General features: G+C 37.6%; 1 protein-coding gene across 1 annotated transcript in view; it reads right to left on the reverse strand.

Annotated features, from left to right (window-relative positions):
• LOC140135768 (pyruvate dehydrogenase phosphatase regulatory subunit, mitochondrial-like) overlaps nucleotides 1–18,769 on the reverse strand; it is a 35,620-nt gene extending 16,851 nt beyond the window's left edge. Inside the window, exons 1-9 of the mRNA XM_072157385.1 lie at nucleotides 18,628–18,769; nucleotides 14,589–14,872; nucleotides 13,051–13,184; nucleotides 12,159–12,240; nucleotides 10,453–10,616; nucleotides 8,708–8,832; nucleotides 6,380–6,494; nucleotides 3,280–3,432; nucleotides 2,797–2,921 (exon numbers count right to left, since the gene is read on the reverse strand). Coding sequence (XP_072013486.1) covers nucleotides 2,797–2,921; nucleotides 3,280–3,432; nucleotides 6,380–6,494; nucleotides 8,708–8,832; nucleotides 10,453–10,616; nucleotides 12,159–12,240; nucleotides 13,051–13,184; nucleotides 14,589–14,824 — 1,134 coding nt within the window. The 5' untranslated portion in view covers nucleotides 14,825–14,872; nucleotides 18,628–18,769. The remainder of the gene's footprint in view (nucleotides 1–2,796; nucleotides 2,922–3,279; nucleotides 3,433–6,379; nucleotides 6,495–8,707; nucleotides 8,833–10,452; nucleotides 10,617–12,158; nucleotides 12,241–13,050; nucleotides 13,185–14,588; nucleotides 14,873–18,627) is intronic.
• Between the last annotated feature and the right edge of the window lie 638 nt (nucleotides 18,770–19,407).

Here is a 19,407-nt window from a genome sequence, read left to right on the forward strand (position 1 = left end):
GTGTTTTGATACTAAGTTGACGCTTTCAAAAATGCCATTTTTTGACTACCATACAGGTTACGGGTACAAAATGCCAATTTTAATATGCCATTTTTTCTATTTTTTAACACTAATTATATTCAGAATGGATTACCCATGTGCCAATGTCTATGAGCAGTACGAAAGAAGAGACATTTCTAGACCCACTACAGAATTTTAGCCCCCCAAAGTGGTTCAGCCACAAATGGTGCTTAAAATCGGCAAATTTTGACCCCTAATAACTTTAGGTGTACACCAGATATGAATTTCTAGTCTTTTGCATCTGAAAGAATGTATTCTAATGTTACCACTGGTTACTAGCAACATAAGATTTGTTTTGTATTTTTTGTGTTTTGATACTAAGTTGACGCTTTCAAAAATGCCCATTTTTGACCAGCGTACAGGTTACAGGTACAAAATGCCAATTTTTAAATGCCTTTTTTTTCTATTTTTGATCATTCTATTTCAAATTTCAAATAAATAAGAAAAAACTCATTTCTAATTCTCTATACGGATTTTCAAGGGGGTCAAAATGGTGCTTCCTGGCAACGATGCACTTGCAAATTACAGGTAATGGTACAAAATACCCATTTCACTGTGCTAATGTTTCCAGTTTTTTAGTTTTATTGCAATTTCTTTACTTACTTACGTAAAGAATAGATGTCAGAATAAATAAGAAAATTGCAATACAAGTGTAAAACAGAGAAAAAATAGCACACTGATATCATGGAAATAGGTACATCGATCATAACCTGTACTTTGCATGTGCATCGTTTCCAGGAAGTGCCTTTTGACCCCCTTAAAAATCCATACAGAGGATTTAAAGTAGTTATTTCTTATTACCGGTATTTGACTCAAGAGCAACTTGAAATATCAGGATAAGGACAATTTGCTATAAAATGTTCAAAAATATTTTCAAAAATCACACTAAAATTGGAATTTTGTACCTGTATCCTGTACGCTAGGCAAAAATGACCATTTTTGAAAGCATCAACTTAATGTCAAAACAAAAAATTACAAAACAAATCTTATGTTCCTAGTAACGTTAGACTGCATTCTTTCAGATGCAAAAGACTAGAAATTCATATTTGGTGTACACCTAAAGTTATTAGGGGTCAAAATTTGCTGATTTTTAGGCGCCATTTGCGGCTGAACCACTTTAGGGGGGCCTAAAATTCTGTAGGGGGTCTAGAAATTTATCTTCTTTTGTATTGCTCATAGACATTGGCACATGCTTAATCCATTCTGAATATAATTAGGACCTATAAGTGCACTGTGACATTATCATGGGTCCTTCAAAATCAAAGATAATTTGATTGAACAGTACAAAGTGCTGATTTTGACACTCCCTGAAATCCAAACGAAATTCAGAAATCTATCTTTTTTGGCATTAGGCATTTCAGACACAACCAGTGAGTGACAACATTCACCAAGAGGGTCACAACTGATTCAATTAAGAAGAAAATGCCCCTCAAAGAGAGCATTTTGTCATTTGGACACCTTAAATTCCCAATTTTGGTCAAGCTCGCCAAACTTTGACGGCCCGTCATTCGCAAACGAAATGGAATTTGAATTTTTTTCTTTTGACCTCACCTAGGGATCCATGAAAAGTAACTTTGAGCCAAAGGAGAGCAAAATCCAAGAGGGTGGGTGTACACTCAGTCTGTTTTGGCATGGACTGACTCTATAATTAAAGACAGGGATAAAAAGAATTTATCGTGTCTGATGTCACTGTCAATTACGATCTTTGGTTTACACAGGTTAATAGCGCCAGTAAAGGAAGACCGATCTATCTGGTGCTGATCGGAGAAAAGGAATAGCAGCAAATGGCGAAAAATTACGTACTTTTACAAGGCAAAAAGCAGCTTTTCTAGGCATTGTTGACATGGTGCCTTCGCCTAAGAAAGTTTCCTACTATCAAGACCTAACTTTTGAGATGGTTTTAAGGTGCAAAATTAACAATAAGCCACCCGGTTGTACCGCCACGTTCAGCAAGTCGTCATCACAACACTTGTAAACAAACCGTGCTCGAATTTGATTGACAGATGACGTTAGACGAGATAAATTCTTTTTATCTCTGTCTTTAATTATACGCATGAATTGTTTTTAATTAGAGAACAAGGGATCAACACTTAAGCTCGAAAGTGCAGCATATCAATTTTTAACGGTGTGCAGTGTAATAAGTATAAGCAAAAGAAGTCGGCATACACCCTTAAAAATTGACATGCTGCCCTCTTGAGCTAAAGCACCGATCCCTTGTTTTCTAATTCAAAATTATGTAACATGAATTTAATACAAAGGTGAATCTGGATTCGGCCGTCTGCAAAACTCATAATGATATGTCAGGGCTGTGTTTTACAAATGAAACTATCAACAAAAGTTTATAAATCTATTCTAATTTGCTTTGGTATATCAGACTTTGGTTTGAGACACAGAACTCTACAAGGAAGGCTTTTTGTTTGATCTGGAATAACTGAGGAATAAAATTGAGTCCCAGAATAGTCATGATATTAATACTATGGTCAATTTGCCATATGTGATTGTTATGCATGGGAACTAAATAATGTATCTTCTGAAGCTATATGTTCTTTTTAGTAACAGAATAGAAATAAAAGGTGCAGAATTATCCTTTACACCCAAATAATGTGTCCTCATCAGTAAAAATGTTTAAATAATGGGTTCGGCTGCACCTCGCCCATTATAATGTTTTTACTGCCTCGGACACAATTATTTGGGTGTAAAGGATAATGCATTACCCTCTATTTCTATAGATCATACCTCTGGGGCTTGACCAACTAAAGGCTGCATGTCCGGAGTAAAACTTTCTGGACCATTAAACAACTGTCTCAATTCTAAATCCTTAGCACAGGGTACACGCTTCAGAAATGACTGAAAATGAGGGTCTAAAAATGGAAGAAAAAGAAAAATAAGTTACAATTTTTAAGTATGATGATGAATTAAAGAAGGAAGAACTTGATGAAAACCTGCAACAAATGTTTTAAAAAAATTCTCAAGAGTTTGTACATTTTTAACTTTTAAACATGTTTAGAACAGAACAAGCTGTTGTTGCTATTATTAATTTTATTTAATTAATAATAAAATTTAACATCTGAAAAGTGTATTGTATGCTTGTTCAATTGAATAAATTGAATCTAACTTAAAGCTTCTACATCTTTGTATATTCAAACAATCCTGTAGAGTAACACCAAAAGTGTTTTTAGTATAAGAATGCAATTTTCATTTTAAATGCTATATTCTTACCAAATGCATCCCAATCATCAGGTAGTGACATAAACTCAGACACTGGTGGTTTACCATCTAGAAACACTGGTTTCCCATTCTGTGCAAATATTCCCGCCATAATTCCTTCACTCCATTCCCTTATGTAAAGACCATGATCCTGGTCTCGTACATCTGAAAGGAAATATCATAGTACCGTAAAAGTGGAAATTTTTGTTTGATTAATTTTTTGTGTTTTGCCAATTTTGAACTGTTTCACTTGTTTTTAAATTCGCAAGTTTCCTTACATTGACCTATACACAAAAGGAATATACCGTAACCACTCGGGTATAAGCCCATCCCCATAGATGGCAGATTTCACTTCAAAAATGGGGGTGGGCTTATAACCGGGGAGGGGCTAGTACTTGAATTTAGAAATAAGAAAAATCATCCCCATTTGCTTATGCCCAATGTACTAGTAATTTCTATCATCTATGTCAATTTCTTAAAATTCTAAGTGTGGAATGTTAATTATCAACTGATATTTTTTTATATTTGTTCTTAAATGTGAGAGAAAAGCATTGATTTGATTTAAGAACTTGGCCAAAATTTAGTACTGGGCTTATAGCTGAGTGCACCTTTGTCCCCAGAATGTTTTGAAAAATAGGGGGTGGGCTTCTTCCTGAAGGTGACCTTATACCCGGGTGGTTACAGTATTTGCGCGATGTTATTTTCGCAGTAGCAGCTTGGAACGCGAAAATTTCCACTTTAACAGAACACTCTTCTGTTCTGATAAAACAGGCATAATTCCAAAAGTTGTAAATATCTTGAAGTGGCCACACTTCCTTGTTACAGGTGGGTGACCTGACTGAGTCTCTTCTCCTCCTTTTCCCCTTTTCTTTACCCTATAAAAGTTAAGATTTTGGCATCTGAGGCCTGAGATATGTTTCCTTTAGATGGTATAAACAAAATGTGATAGCATTGTCCCCCTATCTTCGATGTTCCATTGCAATATACATATCTGCTATGCATATCCAGAACAATTCCACTCCAAATTGGAATTAGATTATTTTGGTGATAGGCTTAAATGTTAAAGCACCATGTAAAAAATAAAAAACAATTCTACCAAACACTTTTAATAATAATGATGTGATTAATGTAAAAGTGGAAATCTGTAAAATTTTATCACACAGAGCCAGTTTGGGTTCCTTTGGTCAATTGCAAGGATAATCAAATTCAAACTCAGAAACACAAAGTATGGGGTATTATCAATTGCATTAGCAACTAGGGAATTAGACAGTACAATGTAAGAGGCTGAGCCAGGACTTTTTGTCAAGTCAGATTTGAGTTCCGTGAAAATATTTACCCAGTAAATATGATTTCCCGCGATTTTGTGCTGTACGTCTAGGAGTTGTATAGTTTCAATGCCCATTGATCGTGTTCAGTCAGCGAAATGGCGATCGGGAAAATGTTAGAACAATAAAAAAGTAGATGTTCGGATGTGAATACCAATTGTTTAGTTTTGTACGGGAAAAGCCGAGGTTTCGAATCCCGCTAAATGATAGACTTGACTTTTTCAGAGGGGGCTATGGGGGAGGCAAGGTGACTTTGTGGAGCATAATTTGATGGGAATGACAAAAAAAATTATCAAAAACACCGGCGTGTCCAGGATCTTTTCTTGCGGGGGGCTCAGAGGGGCTTTCAGAGTTTGGCGGGGGCTTAATGGCTAAAATCACCAAAAAATGGCTGATTATTCATGATTTTTAACAAAGTGCGGGGGCTTCAGCACCCAAAGCCCCCCTGGACACGCCACTGGCTACTAGCATTCCACAGGGCCAGGGATAGTTTCCCATTGGCTATACCACTGGACAGTATGCCAATTATTTTTAGTAATTCAGAGTGATAAGCTAGCAAAAGAGTTCACAGTGCAGTGTCACTCTGATCTATGTTCTATTATTCAAAAGAATTCATGTGTAACATAAATTTAGCCAAATTAATAATGATATGATGTACTAACATAATTTTAACAATTTGAGTTTGGTGCACAGCAGTTCTATTCATTCAATTTCAGATGACGGAAATAGCAGGATGTTAGTCCACAATTGATATGAACAAAATTAGCATCTTATGAATGCACACTAAAACTATTCATGTAACTCCCAGTTTTTAGATATGTATGTATGAGCTCATGCTTATTGTGCTGATAATGCTGACTGTCCTGTTACTGGGATGGGGGTGGGTTATTTACATGGTGTGCAGGGTTCACAGTTTGCTCTCAAATAACCGGGTCCTCTTTTTTACGCTGGACCCATTCAAATCCCATTTTGTTGAAATTTGCGGGTCCCAAATTGATTTTTGTGGGTCCAAATTGCAATTATGTACGAAACTTCAGAAACACCCGGAAATGTATTTTCAGTACTGGCGCAAACGATAAATATTAAAGTATGCCGAATTCGGCACCCGAAACCTACCAAAGTCCAGTCAAATTACTGGGTAAAAGACGACTTGCCACGATCAGCCAACTTTCTCATAAAGAACTACAATTACTACCTAATAACATACTCTACTTTAATCATCTAATTATTTGGTTATTTTGTTATATTTGCTCGGTTGAAATACAACTACCGCAAAAACGTGTTTTCACGATGTCACCAGGAATTGACCGTGTTTTGTTGACATTATTATTATAACATAATATTTGCACAATCCGAAAAAAAAAAAATCGTAAGTCAACCTCTTCCATAGTTCCCTCTCTTATCGCTGATCAAATATCTGTGCATGAAATAGCGATGAGGTGTGTATCACGTTGCAGCGATTTTTGAAATTGTATGTAATTTATGAATGAAAAGTTGTTGAAAAAATGTGCTGTGAGCTGATTGAGCTGGGTTATCGTACAATGACGATCTATGATGATATATTCGATTTCTTGGATGGGATTTTTTCCGGGTCCAAACACAGACCGCTGGACCCATTCAGGTTACATAATCTTACTTTTTCCTGGTCCAGTGAGTTTAAAAAACGTCCTGGACGCGAAAACGCAATAAACTGTGAATCCATGATGGTGTGTTGAAAGCTACTTGCTTGGGTTTGAACACGGCATACTGGTGCTGGTTGGCCTATACTAGGAAAGGGAGTTACTTACATGGTGTGTTGAAATCTACTCCTTGCTTGGGTTTGAACACAGCATACTGGTGCTGGTTGGCCTGCAGGGGTACTGATACTGAGGGATTACTTCTCTGACCCACATTTCGTGCCCACTGGAATAAATAATAAAAGTAATGAACAACCAAACTGATTATTGCATTTTCAGATTTGCTCAAATACAAGTCTTTAATTGTTCTCAAAATTATGATTTTGACACAATTCCAAAGCTTATTGATTTGCATGTGAAACATAAAGTTTAAGATGCAGCAACAATTTGTAACAAAATCCACAAGTTTGAAAATAAACTCAAGATCTCAAGGTGAAAATAGCAATGAGAATCCAAAAGTTTGAAGTAATGCATGATTATGCATCTAGTGTTGAAATGTTCATATCCATATAGAATAACTCAAACATAAATAAATAAATGAAGCATTCGTCGAATCCAGATATCACCTCGAATGAAATAGAAATGTAATGGACACTCACGCTTGTGTACAAGTCCCTGAATGGTCTCTTTCCTCAGTACATTTCCAACTGTCTCACGGTCAAGAGCTCCATACATGTTATGAGCACTAGGTCCAGTGAGAGTGTTAATTTTATCATTCCTCACTCCAGGAAATGTGCTGGGGATAGAGCCTTTTCAATGACTGCCCTAAGGTCTTGGAATGGCTTATCTACAATCAAGAATGCCATCAGCCTGGAGTCATTTAAGTCATTGATCAAACTCACCTATTACCTTAATTTTTGTTGCCATTGCATTCTGTATTTTTGTTTAAATTGTTTGGTGTTCTTTTCTCTTGCGCCTTGAATCCCTAGGCAAATGCGCATATAAATACTTGTTGTTATGTTATGTTATGTAATGGCAAACAGAAGACTGAAGCTCATTATTGCATGGTGGTCATGTTAGTCACACTGCCTATACATGATTTGATCAACACAGTGCAGAAGACCTTTTTTAGTATTACTTGATTATGAAAGATACATGTAAATAAATAAACAGGAATCACACAAAAATATGCAATTTTTACCCCACTTTGGAACTTATCTGTGCCTAAGTGGAGGGTGTCCCAGAAAAAATTACCGGGCGAATGAATTTGGACGTAAGTCGAGAAATAGACATCAAAATCCAAAATTCTAAGCACCAGCGTGTAGCCCATCTTATTCTGCATCTTATACGTTAATTTGACTGGAATCGGTGGACTGATCGTGAAGAAATGAGCGATTACATAACGCATGCTTCAATTCACTTCATTCCAAGTTTGAAAGAAAGATCATTCAACACAATGCACACTAGTGGTTAACTGTCAATGGGCTTCATATTTTGTTCTGTGAAATCCTTTCCATTCTTTTTAAACAATCTGTTTCTTGCAAAACATTTAATTAGGTTTTGTTCAAATTTGAAAACCTGCAAGATATTAAAAATGAAAGCTTGCATCATTGCATGTAAGATGATGCTCGGTACTTTTAAATATATTTTTTCGTTAATGTTGATATAAATGTTGCATAAAGAATTATTGCATAAAAATTTCTCACACACATTAATGTTTTTGGAATATTTTCAAGAAATCTAAATGCAAAGTTTAAATCTTTTAAAACATTAATGTTGCATGGTATCAAAAATCACACGTAAAGCTGTAAAGCACTTGATCATTGTCATTCTTGGCTCAAATGTTCTTTGGAAAGTTAAAATATAACATGTTTGCACAACATAAAGAATTGAAGTTAAAAAGCTTCTAATTACAGAAATCAAAGTTTTCTCGGACAAACTGTTATTCTTCTTCAGTGAAATCATGAATGACATAACACCGTCCGATTATAAAATAGATAATGTGGACTAAATTTAATGAGATACTCAAACTTTAGGAAGCGGTGAGCTAGTAAGAAAAACGCGCCTGTTGATCAAACTTGGAATGAACTGAATTGATGCACGCATTATGTAATCGATCATTTCTTCGCAACCAGTCAACCGAATCAAATAAAATTTTTGTATGTGATGCACAACAAAATAAGCTATGCGCTACATTTTAAATTTTTTGATTCTAATGTCTATTTCTCGACTTACATTCAATTGTATTCGCTTGGTAATTTTTTCTGGGACACCCTGTAGTTTGAGTCAGTGGTTATAGTTACAATGCTAAGATACATACTCTTCTGGAAGGTTGGTATTTAAGTTACATTTCGGGGACCGGGACCCCCAATTTTAACTACTTGGACCCCTAAAATTGAACTTCTTATGTAGAATAGATTCTATGACCCCTTCCAGGACTCCTAAATTTTAGAGGCTAGTGCTACCCCTGCCTTTCTGTCAAGGCAAAGAAAATCTTACCAATCCAGCAGCATTGACAAAGTATTGACACTGAATGACTTGGCCATCCTCTGTTTCTACACCACTAACCCTGCCACTCTCTGTTAACACTTGCTTTACTTCAACTTTCTCCAATATGGTAAGACCTGTATATGATGAAATACAAATTTCTATTACAACTACTCTTTGGAAGCACTCGGAGAGAGGCACAGTATCAATCTGGTGTGGGCTCTGACTCCTGATTAAAAGAATTTTGGTTCGAAACCAAGCACTTCTATCGTGTTAAGCCCTTAGACAAGGCCAGTGGCGTAACTAGGGTTGGTAGCGCCCGGGCAAGAAACAAAATTTGTGCCCCTACCCGAGAATATCGTAGACGCGGGTAGTGGCATAGCTAGGGGTTGCGGTGCCCAGTGCTAAGGATACATAATGGTGCCTCCCAATTCTTGAAATAATTGGACAAATTTTAGACAAATAAGGCCCACTAATTAATTTTTGTTACTAGAAGTTGAATATCGGTCTTAAAATGTTCTTTCAATTGATTTTGTGCTTTCATCGGGCACAGAATCGATGCTGAATTGGTCAATTTGGCACCTCCCTAAGGGTGGCGCCCGGGGCACATTTCCCCCACCCCACCCCCTAGTTACGCCACTGGACAAGGCCCTTAACTCTGTTGTCTCTTCTTCCACCTATGATATAAAATTGGATCGATTAAGCCCATATGGGTGTAAAGCATCCAATTATTATTATGTTTAGGATCCAAAATGTTCACACTCTTGGATTCATCACACATAATAATGTGTATAATGGGATCCGGCATATATATATAATGCTGGGAAGCAGGGTGGTCTTTGATGAATTTCATAGGGGGGGTTGAGGTTGTCAATTAGGGTTAAACAGTTCGAAAACAAACAAAAATAAGGACTTCATGGGGGTAGGGCTTCATTTTGGGGGTGAAGGCTTCATTTTAGGCATGGGAATGTTAAACGTGTGTACCGTTAAACGCACGCATGATCCGTTAAATGTTTAGCAATTGTGGTAAACGTGTAACATGCAAGTCATTTTCAACCTTCAATTTTTAAATGCTAATCAACAGTTGAAAGTAACAAAATCTGAAGACGACCTTAATAATTTACATAAAACTTGCTCAAAACATTCATTATTTAATACTAATATATCGAAATAATGCATAGTTTCTGACATGTTTGGGCTGTTGACTTTGTGAATTTTACCTTATGTTCGGCGCCATTGGTACTATCATAAGCATATTCTGTTAGAAATTCCGGTTTTGTGAGGTGCACCGCACCTATCGTATTATTCATGAAATCTTGCCGCCAGACAGGGCTGGATCAATGCATGTTAATACGTTAAAGGCACGCATCACTGATGCGTTAAACGTGTAGGAAAATAAACGGAATAACCCATCCCTACTTCATTTGAGGGGGTTGGAATCTTATGGGGGTTGAAACCCAAAAAATTATATTGGTGGCAAAGACCAACTTTGGCTAGAGGTCGAGGGAAAAAATGTCCTTCATGACCAAAAGCTAAAAAGATAGGTATCATTGCTTCACCAATATAACATTGATCAATACCAGTGGCGTAGCATCAATCGATTGCAAAATTTAGAAAATTGCCAAAAAAGGGCTTGTTCCCCCCATTCGGACCCGGTGCCCCCCCAATATGATGACCCACGCTATGCCACTGATCAATACGACATTGATCAAAAACTAGTGTACAATAGGGATGTGGTAAAACAAACCAATACACACCCTTGTTCGTTGCCCCTCTTGCTAATGCCATAACAGTATTTGTAGGCTCTGTTACCCCATCTCTAGGGGAGTAGATTCCTCCTAGTACATCATCTACTGATATCCATGGTACAACATCTTGAAGCTCACCAGGGTTCAAGAGATGGCAATCAACACCTTCACACCTGCAAGATAAAATGGATACAAATTAATACTCTGAGTGTTGGTCATAGGCTTCAACATTAAAAGTCTATGTTTTGAGATATTTTCTCAAAATATCAAGATCTATCTCAAGAAATACTGAATTAATAGCAGGCTTGCTGGTACTCATTTTAATGCATTTTTCATACTAATTTCAAATAAGGCCATGAAAATGTACAATTCTGAAATTTTTGAATTTTTAAAGAAAATTTGAAACTTGTTATCTGCAGACGACACTTGTGTGTAGAGGGTTATGGTGGCATTTTGGAAGTGCTCTGTGCATGTTTAAAACAGATTAATTGAGTAGAGCAAAGCACACTTATATTTTTCCAATATGGCCGTTGTTCTATGAGGACGTTTAATTTCTGAGCTGTGGCGAAACTGCCAAGTATTTCATCTAAACTTGGACTATTCTACACCAGTTTCTTATCACCTGTTTACTAATCTTCGTTGGACACTATTCTATGTGTTTTTGGATCACATAAGTTGGATTATAATAATTATTTCACATGTTTTTGGACCATATTTGAACCTTGTGCCACCACGATGTTGCACAGGGAGCAATGACTACACATAGTACAAAAACACTGTTTGGCATGGTACCACCCAAGTAAGCATGAATACCCTCTATGACATGTTAATGAAGCTAGATAGTAATATGCAGACCCGATTTGACGGACTTGAATGCCAAATAATCAAGGTAAATGAGGAAATCACATCAATAAAATCCGATGTATCTGAGCTTGACAGAGGACTGAAATATAGATACTGAGATGCATGAAATTAAGGAGGAAATGGTACCACAACTTGAGAAAACACTTGCTGAAAAAATAGAGGAACTAAACCACAGTAGACATGCAGCATAGCTTTATATCAAGAATTCTAATTTTTTGTTTTTCAATGTGCCCCAAACCAACAAGACTGAGGACTCTGAGTTTGTTCTACGCAGTGTATTGGATAACATCTTCCCAAACCAATCTGATATTATGTTCGCAAATGTACACCGACTTCTGACCAAGGCTTTGATCTACACACAACCAATAATTGCCAAGTTCCTGAGAATGAAAGACCGGAATGCCATCGTGGATGCCGTTACCAAGGCGTAGTTCAAGTTTGATGTTAAGAAGATAATGGCAGCCCCACACCTCCCATCAGGTATGCAGCAAGAACAGAAGAGATTTATAAGCTAATTTGCATAAATGCTAATTAATTATGCAAATATGTAAATTGGAAGGCGGCTAGACTATATAATACATTAGAACATAATTAGAAACACTTTGACCAGGTTTCAAAGCATATATCATCATCATAAACGCTTCTCGTCAGCAGTTTGACATACATGTAGCGCCATCAATAAAGTTTCTCCAAGTAGGTCTCTCTCTCTCGAAAGTTCAGTCGCTTTTTTTAGTTCTTGAGATGAGAGTTCATCAATTTCAATCTACTACCAACTCATATGTTGATAAAGATGCAATACATACAAAGAAAAAAATCAAGCAAAGAAGCAGGCAAATAATCAATCAATTTACCTAGCTCTAACAGCAAGCCTCTTTAGCTGTATCATTCTGTTCTCAGTTGTGGCCAGAAACAGAGCACCTGTACGCTTGTATCCTGCAAATTCAAAACACACAAAATATGAGCCATCATTGTTTATTTCAACTATTCTGTAGATAAACCTATTGAAAAGGGTATAAAATAGTGGTAGGAATTTAGTGGGAAAGGGGGGCAAAGCCAAATTGTCATCCCCATTTATCAATTGTTTTGTCCCATTTTAGTCATTTTAATATCATTTTACTCTTTGCTATCCCCATTTTATTCCTAAAAATATTCAGGGAGCAGGGCTATGCCCTTGGTGCAAGAAGTCTCTCTCTCCCTCCCTCTTTGCACCTGTACTGTCACGATGTCACTTCATTCATTTCCTTGGACCTTGGATGTGCTGTAATAGGATTTAACTTAAAAAAGCACAGCCACTGACATTGAGTTGATCGAAATAGGCAAGATTGTTCGGTTTTTGTTACTGCACGAGTTAATAAAGTCCCAACTTACATCTGTGTTCAGTGGCGGCGCCATGGGGGAGGGGGCATATGCCCCCAGTCAGACCTCTTGCCCCCCCCCAGAAAAAACCCAAAATTGCGGTAATTTTCCGCAAAATTTGTTGATTTTTCCCCCATGAAATTCACTTTTCCCCCTAATGCCCCCTGAAAAAATTCCTGGCACCGCCACTGCCTGTGTATCACTAAAGCATGTGTTGGTCACGCAATACGCAGCTCGCGTATTGCACCCAGCTGTGTAGCTGTGTGTGTACGCCATTCTGTATCAATCCACGACGTTATGAATCCCGCCTATTACAAGCTGATCAGAGTATAGCCCACTACTACTTATAACTAACTTGGATTACATATATGCTTAAACCTGTTTTACCTGTGCTTAATCCAGTTTCTTGTTCCAGCGTTTCATAGAGATTGGCACTATATTTAGCTAGTTCCCCTTGGCCTGAATCTCCTTTAACTAATCCCACCAGACCTGAAGCATGCCATGTTGTTCCACAAGTCAAGCTGGTGATGATAAAGAAAAGGGAGAAACTTGATGATTATTAAAATTACATGCACAACTAATGTATAGTAACCAATATAAATATTTATTGCAAAGTAGAAAATACAACCACATTAAACTTACAGGTTCAAATTCATACTATAAAAGAAATAAATTTTCAATTGGTTTATTTGCACAGTACTTTAAAAGACTTTTAATAAATACTTTTAAGAGTTCAATATTATAACAATTTACTTCAGAGAATTGTATCTAACACAATGTTGATTCATGGAATACCGAGCAGAGAATTTTTTGGGGGTGGGGGTATTGACCATATACTATTATATGTGTTACCATGATACCATCCTTAAGCAGTCCCTCATATTTCCAACACAAAACAATAACATATTTCATGTGAAAATACCAACCCCAGGGCTGAAGGTTTCTGGATCGTAAAAGTATCATGACTGCGAACATCTTGAATTACAACCATCAAAATTGTGATAAAATTTAGTGGAATGAAAAATGACCAAAAAAAAAAAAAAGATCAATATTTGATTACAACCAAAAATACGATCAAATTTTGTCGCGATCGAAGTAATAATAACGACCAAATATAGTTGATACAAAAAACAACAATTACAATCAATATTTGGATTACAACCAAAAATACGATCAACATTTGTGTTACGATAATTTCTACGACCATTCTATATGAGATCACAGCTGCCCTATCATGGTCGTACGATTGTTGGCGATCAAAATTTTGATCGCTGCGACGATCATTATTTGATTGTCGTTTTTTCATAAGGGCCTAGACTTCTTTGAAGTCTTCTTGAATAGGGGACTCTTTTCACTGACCATTGTTTTGGATAAAAATTTTGTTGTTTTTGTTGATATGTGTAAAAGTTGGGGTATGTGAACAATAAAAGAAGAGTTTAATAAAACCATATCATTGCAATTCCTATTCAATTGTTCCATTAGCCTACCCCTTTCCAGCAAAAGAGCCTGAAATTGGGTCCACAATGTTGGGTGAAATCACTACCCTTTTTTGCAAATTTGTGCACCCTGGACGATCTTGGAATTTAAATTGTCTCCATGCTACTGAAGGACTAGGGTGGAACCACTATAGAGCCATATAAACTAACAGAAAAATAAGGTCTGTTATCTGACACTGGTCCGAGATGATCAGATCATGTCACAAATGACTCTCGGTGGGATATGCTGTGGTAGTAGGCAGTGGCGGCGCCATGGAGGGGGAGGGACGTGAGGGGGAAAATTCCCCCCAGTCAGAACTCTTGTGCCCGTTGCCCCGTAAAATATCAAAATTACGAAAATGTCCACTGTTTACGCCATTTTTGCTAAAATTGGTTGATTTGTCCCCCGAAAAAAAAAATATCTGGCGCCGCCACTGGTACTAGGCCTACCTTCCTTGTTCCAGAAGAAGAACATCTTGCCACCCCCTCTTTGCCAAATGATAAGCTAACGATGTCCCTGCAATGCCTCCTCCACATATGACTACTTGTGCATTGTTGATGCTTGACTCATGACTACTTGATGTTGACAAATGATGACCTCTTGGCGTTTTCCTTAGCGTAGAGAGGTGTCCTAGTTGCCAGTTCTGTCGCAACCATCTGACTGAACCAAGTAATGTAGACTGCATTGTAGGAGTCCTCAGAATGGATTATAGGGATCATTCATCAAAATAGCACTGTCAAATAAATAAGTACAGTAATAAAATGAATAGTGTGAATATCAAATACCGTAAAAACTTGATAGTTAGCATATGTGCTTACTATCGAGCACTTTTGAAAACATGAAATTGTACCAAAGTCTGGCGCTTTACCAACTGAGCTAATGGGGTTGAGACACACATTTACAGGCTTACTTAGGGCTCATATTGAAATTCCCTTACACAGGAAGGTGTGCGCCATCATGCAGCTTTCCTGTGCTAGCCTTCTTTTGTTAAAATCCTGGGCAGGGTGTATCACTGATGCATATAATCCATCCGCTTTTATGACCGAGCTTTCTGAGGCGCGCTTAGCGAGGGAATCCTGCCTTCTTTCTGTGTGAAAACGTGGTAGGGTATTTCAATATGAGCCCTTACTCAGTATATACCTATGTGTATCGATGTCAATGATTTGCTCAAAACCTGTTACACTTTTGTGGATGGGGCTCTTCATGTTTGCATGTTTTAAAAGCACTCGATAGTAAGTACATATGCTAACTATCGAGTTTTTACGGTTGAGTGCCCCCTTTTTTGGGGTCAGCCCATTTTTTACCAGGTACAAAGAACTAAACAGTAAAATGAGGTCATCTCACTTTTTGCTTCCCTCTCCTCAGTCTTCTTCTTTTCCCCCTTTTTCTTTTATTATCTTGTTTCCACTTCCATTTTAACCATTTTTCTTTCTATAGCATTTGATAACATAATGGTTTGATGAGGCAGGAAGTATTTAATATGCCTAATGACACCAATTTTTTAAAGAAAATTTTTACATTAAATAATCTACATAAGCTGACCAAAAAAGTATCATGTTCTCATACGTACATCAGAATTCAACTTGTGGTGATGTTGCTGATTGGTTGGGCAAACCGGTGGATTGATCGATCGATATATCGGCTAGCCGCCGCGCTGTACAGCATCACCATGACGTAAATAATTACATTTGTACAGATGAAATCACATGAAAATGTAAACGCCCCATCAGGCGCTGCATTGCAAATAAACTGAATTCAAAATTCACCTCTAGAGATATCTTTCCATTCCATTTTTAGTCATACATGTAATCCCATTGACCAGGATAATTGAAGCCTGTACTCTCTCATTCTATCTATAGAATTCTCGCTATTCGCAATAAGGGCGCCGCCAGCGGTTTGCGATGTAATCGTGATGTATCATGGGAAAATCGTGATGTATCATGGGAAAAGGTCGACATCAAGTCCGCTATAATCTGAATATTACCATGCTATTACATAGGAACACGTGACAATATTTTTTAGTTTGTCAATATAACGGTATTACACGCAAATCGATAGAGAAAAAATTAATTGTGCACATTTCAAATCACATTATTAAGTATTATTGAGTATCGATTCGCGTGTAACACCTTTATTTTGATAAACAAAAAAATATTGTCACGTGTTCCTATGTAATAGCATGGTAATATTCGATTATGCTGGACTTGATGTCGACTTTTCCCATGATACATCACGATTACATCGCAAACTGCTGGCGGCGCCTTATTGCGAATAGCGAGAATTGATTGAGCCACACACCACAGAGTTTAATTCATACAATACATAAAAGAGCTTATGATTTGAAAAGATCGCCACTTGATGATAATTTTATTCATAGCATGTTGAAGGTTTAAGTATTTCTGGTATTTATTCCCAGCTACATGTATATAGGCCTAATGACAAATGTATGTTGATATGGTGCGGTTCTGAGCTGAAATGGGCTATGCATGGCGGTGTCGAATTCTTTTGATACTATTATTCTCAAGCAGTTGAACATATCACATTTTTAATGTACGATTTAAAAACGTTATGGTGAAAATGCAGTAAAATATGCGTGTTTGAAAAAAACAGAAATCGCAGCTGAGTGTATTGAATTTCCAGTTAGTGTATTAAAAACAAAACCTGCATTTTACCTGACAACAAATCAAATTTTCTTGTAATGGCAACGCCATATGGGGTACTGAACATGTGCAGATCGTATAAACGATTAAACGTATATGAATGGAAGGTGCTGCGGTATCTCATTAAGTGTAAGTGATATGCTTAGCCTGAGTAGCTCGGCCTACATATACATCTCGAACAAAATCGCCATACATAGTTTTTGAAGAAAGAGTGGATTCGCCGTACTATCACAGCAATTTTTGACACAAAGATATAGTAGGTATGAGAGGCAAACCTTTAATAGTTAACACATTTGCTAGTCAGCCAAATTCGCCTAGACCGGGGCCCAAACACAATACATATTTACATAGAAATTAAACGAACAGCTAGGTCAAGGAAACCTACATAAATATGTTGTCCTATACTTCACTTCCCAAATATATGATTTTTTATGGTGATGAGACACTCGCACATGGAAATTTAGAGGGATTTTGATAGCAATTCCACATAGAAAAGCTGCTATCATGAGACTAAGATCTAGAAACACCACCAAAATGCTATTTTGTTAGCTGAATCTTTTTGATGAAAGTCAATCTTTGACAATGCAACTTTGCTGCGGAAAGTGCTATGACAAAAAGGTTTTCAGTTTTGGCTTTCTTTACTAAAGCAAGGGCTTTAATTTGATATATAAAATGATGCAGTTTGATGGCAAATTTGAATTCACCTTTTATACCTAGATGACCGCTAATGTTTCTGATTGACTGCGCAGTGAAGCAAAATCGTTGCCAGAGCAGCAGGACAGTATGAAACCAGCATTAGGCCAAGTAAAAGATAATTCTATTGATTGTCCCCGCCAACTTCCTTTTTTGAAGCCGCATCAAAAAAGTTGTTAATTATTATTTCATTTTTTATCCCAGGTTTTCAGCATATTTACTCTCTTTCTGTTCTATCGATATGTTGTGAAATTTAGATTCTTCGAAATACAGAACCGATAACTGCACTGCACAACAAGTGTGTCAACCTTCAATTTAAAAAGGCGGCTATCTTAAAAATATTTTTAAAATAATAAATTAATACCTCCCTCATCCTTTTCTCAAGAAGGCTGGACGATCAACTAGCATTTCTTTAACTTGGTATGCTGATGTCATCTGAGATGAATATAATCTCAGATGTCACTAAATTACAACCGTCATTCTCTTGGTCGGGCTGACGCAGGGGTGGAATTTCGTAAAGTGCCACAGGAGTCCAAGTGGATTTTCGCAAGAGAGTTTTGCGAGTGTCCATGGATTCCCGTAAATGGATTCTCGTTGTACAATCTTGCAGGAGTCCAAAAGGTATTATATGTAGGCCTACGTAAAATGCATTCAAACAAACAAACTAACAAATAAACTAACAAAGTTAAGTTTTTAATATGTGTCATCATACTCTCACTTTGGCAACTTTTCCTTTATATTTTGCAGACTTTGCGTTTTAAGGCGTGTTGAACTTAAACATAAGTTCGCTGAGCCGATCATTTCCAGCGCGAGTCCACATGGACTCTCACAATAGGACTTTTACGGGAGTCTCTGCGAGAGTCGACTCTTGGACTCCCGCCGAAATTCCACCCCTGGCTGACGTCACAAAGGGGAAATAGCCTTGTAAAACCAGTGTGCGCATGTGCAGTTCCCTTTTCTCGAGCTGGTTGCTATGCGCGAGCTTGTGCAAATATATTTGCGCGGCGTCAAGCGTGTGCATTGGACCTTGTGCAAATAATACGCGCTGGACGGCTAGCAGTATGCTTAATTTGTAAAAGGAAATCTGAATAAAACTTTACATGTCATGAATAAGCATATGATATGGTAAGCTTACATCCTTTGTCCACGCAACTTCTTGTTTAGCTCGTTCACGTAGCGGTTTTGTTGTCCCACTTAAACGTAGATTGCCTGGCGATCGGAGTGTTATCGTCAGAGCACCTCGGACTACTTCTTGTTGTCTTTGCTGAAGGAATTTCCCTCTGCAAATACAAGCGGCTAGCATGCTAGGGGACGCAGCTGCAAATCCAGAATCATGAGAATGTACTAGACCTCGACCTATTACTCAGAGTTGTTCGACTTCAACAGGAATGCACGCTGGCACTGCACTGCATTGGCATGATATCAAAACTATAAATCCATTCCCTGTATAAATCTACGCTTATTATTTGGTATAATCTTCTTTTGATGTTTACCTTTCTCTATCGTCACATCGGGTTGACCGGCGGGTCAATGCAGTCAAGGACAGGTCAAAAATCAATTAATCAACAATTTTCGGAGCGCTGATTGGACGAATATTTGGCGACGGGCTATAATTAGTAAAACTTTATAGTCTCCAGCAAAGAATTTGTAAAAGTTGTCTCGTTCCCAGCTAGTCTCGCGGCCAGACTGTATGTGGCTATCACGAACATAGGATTAGGAGGACGCAAACTGGCTGTGTAGGAGACTAGTTCCCAGCCGGTTTGTGTTCCTCCGTGACTATTGAAAATGTCACTTTCAGTGGTGGCCATGGTGGTGGCACCAGGAATTTTTGTTCGGGGGGGAGAGCAAAGTGAATTTCAGGGGGGAATCTACAAATTGTGCGCAAAATTGCTGCAAAAGTGGAAATTTACGTAAT

Source organism: Amphiura filiformis, chromosome 16 (assembly GCF_039555335.1).
Source record: "Amphiura filiformis chromosome 16, Afil_fr2py, whole genome shotgun sequence".
NCBI lineage: Eukaryota > Metazoa > Echinodermata > Ophiuroidea > Amphilepidida > Amphiuridae > Amphiura > Amphiura filiformis.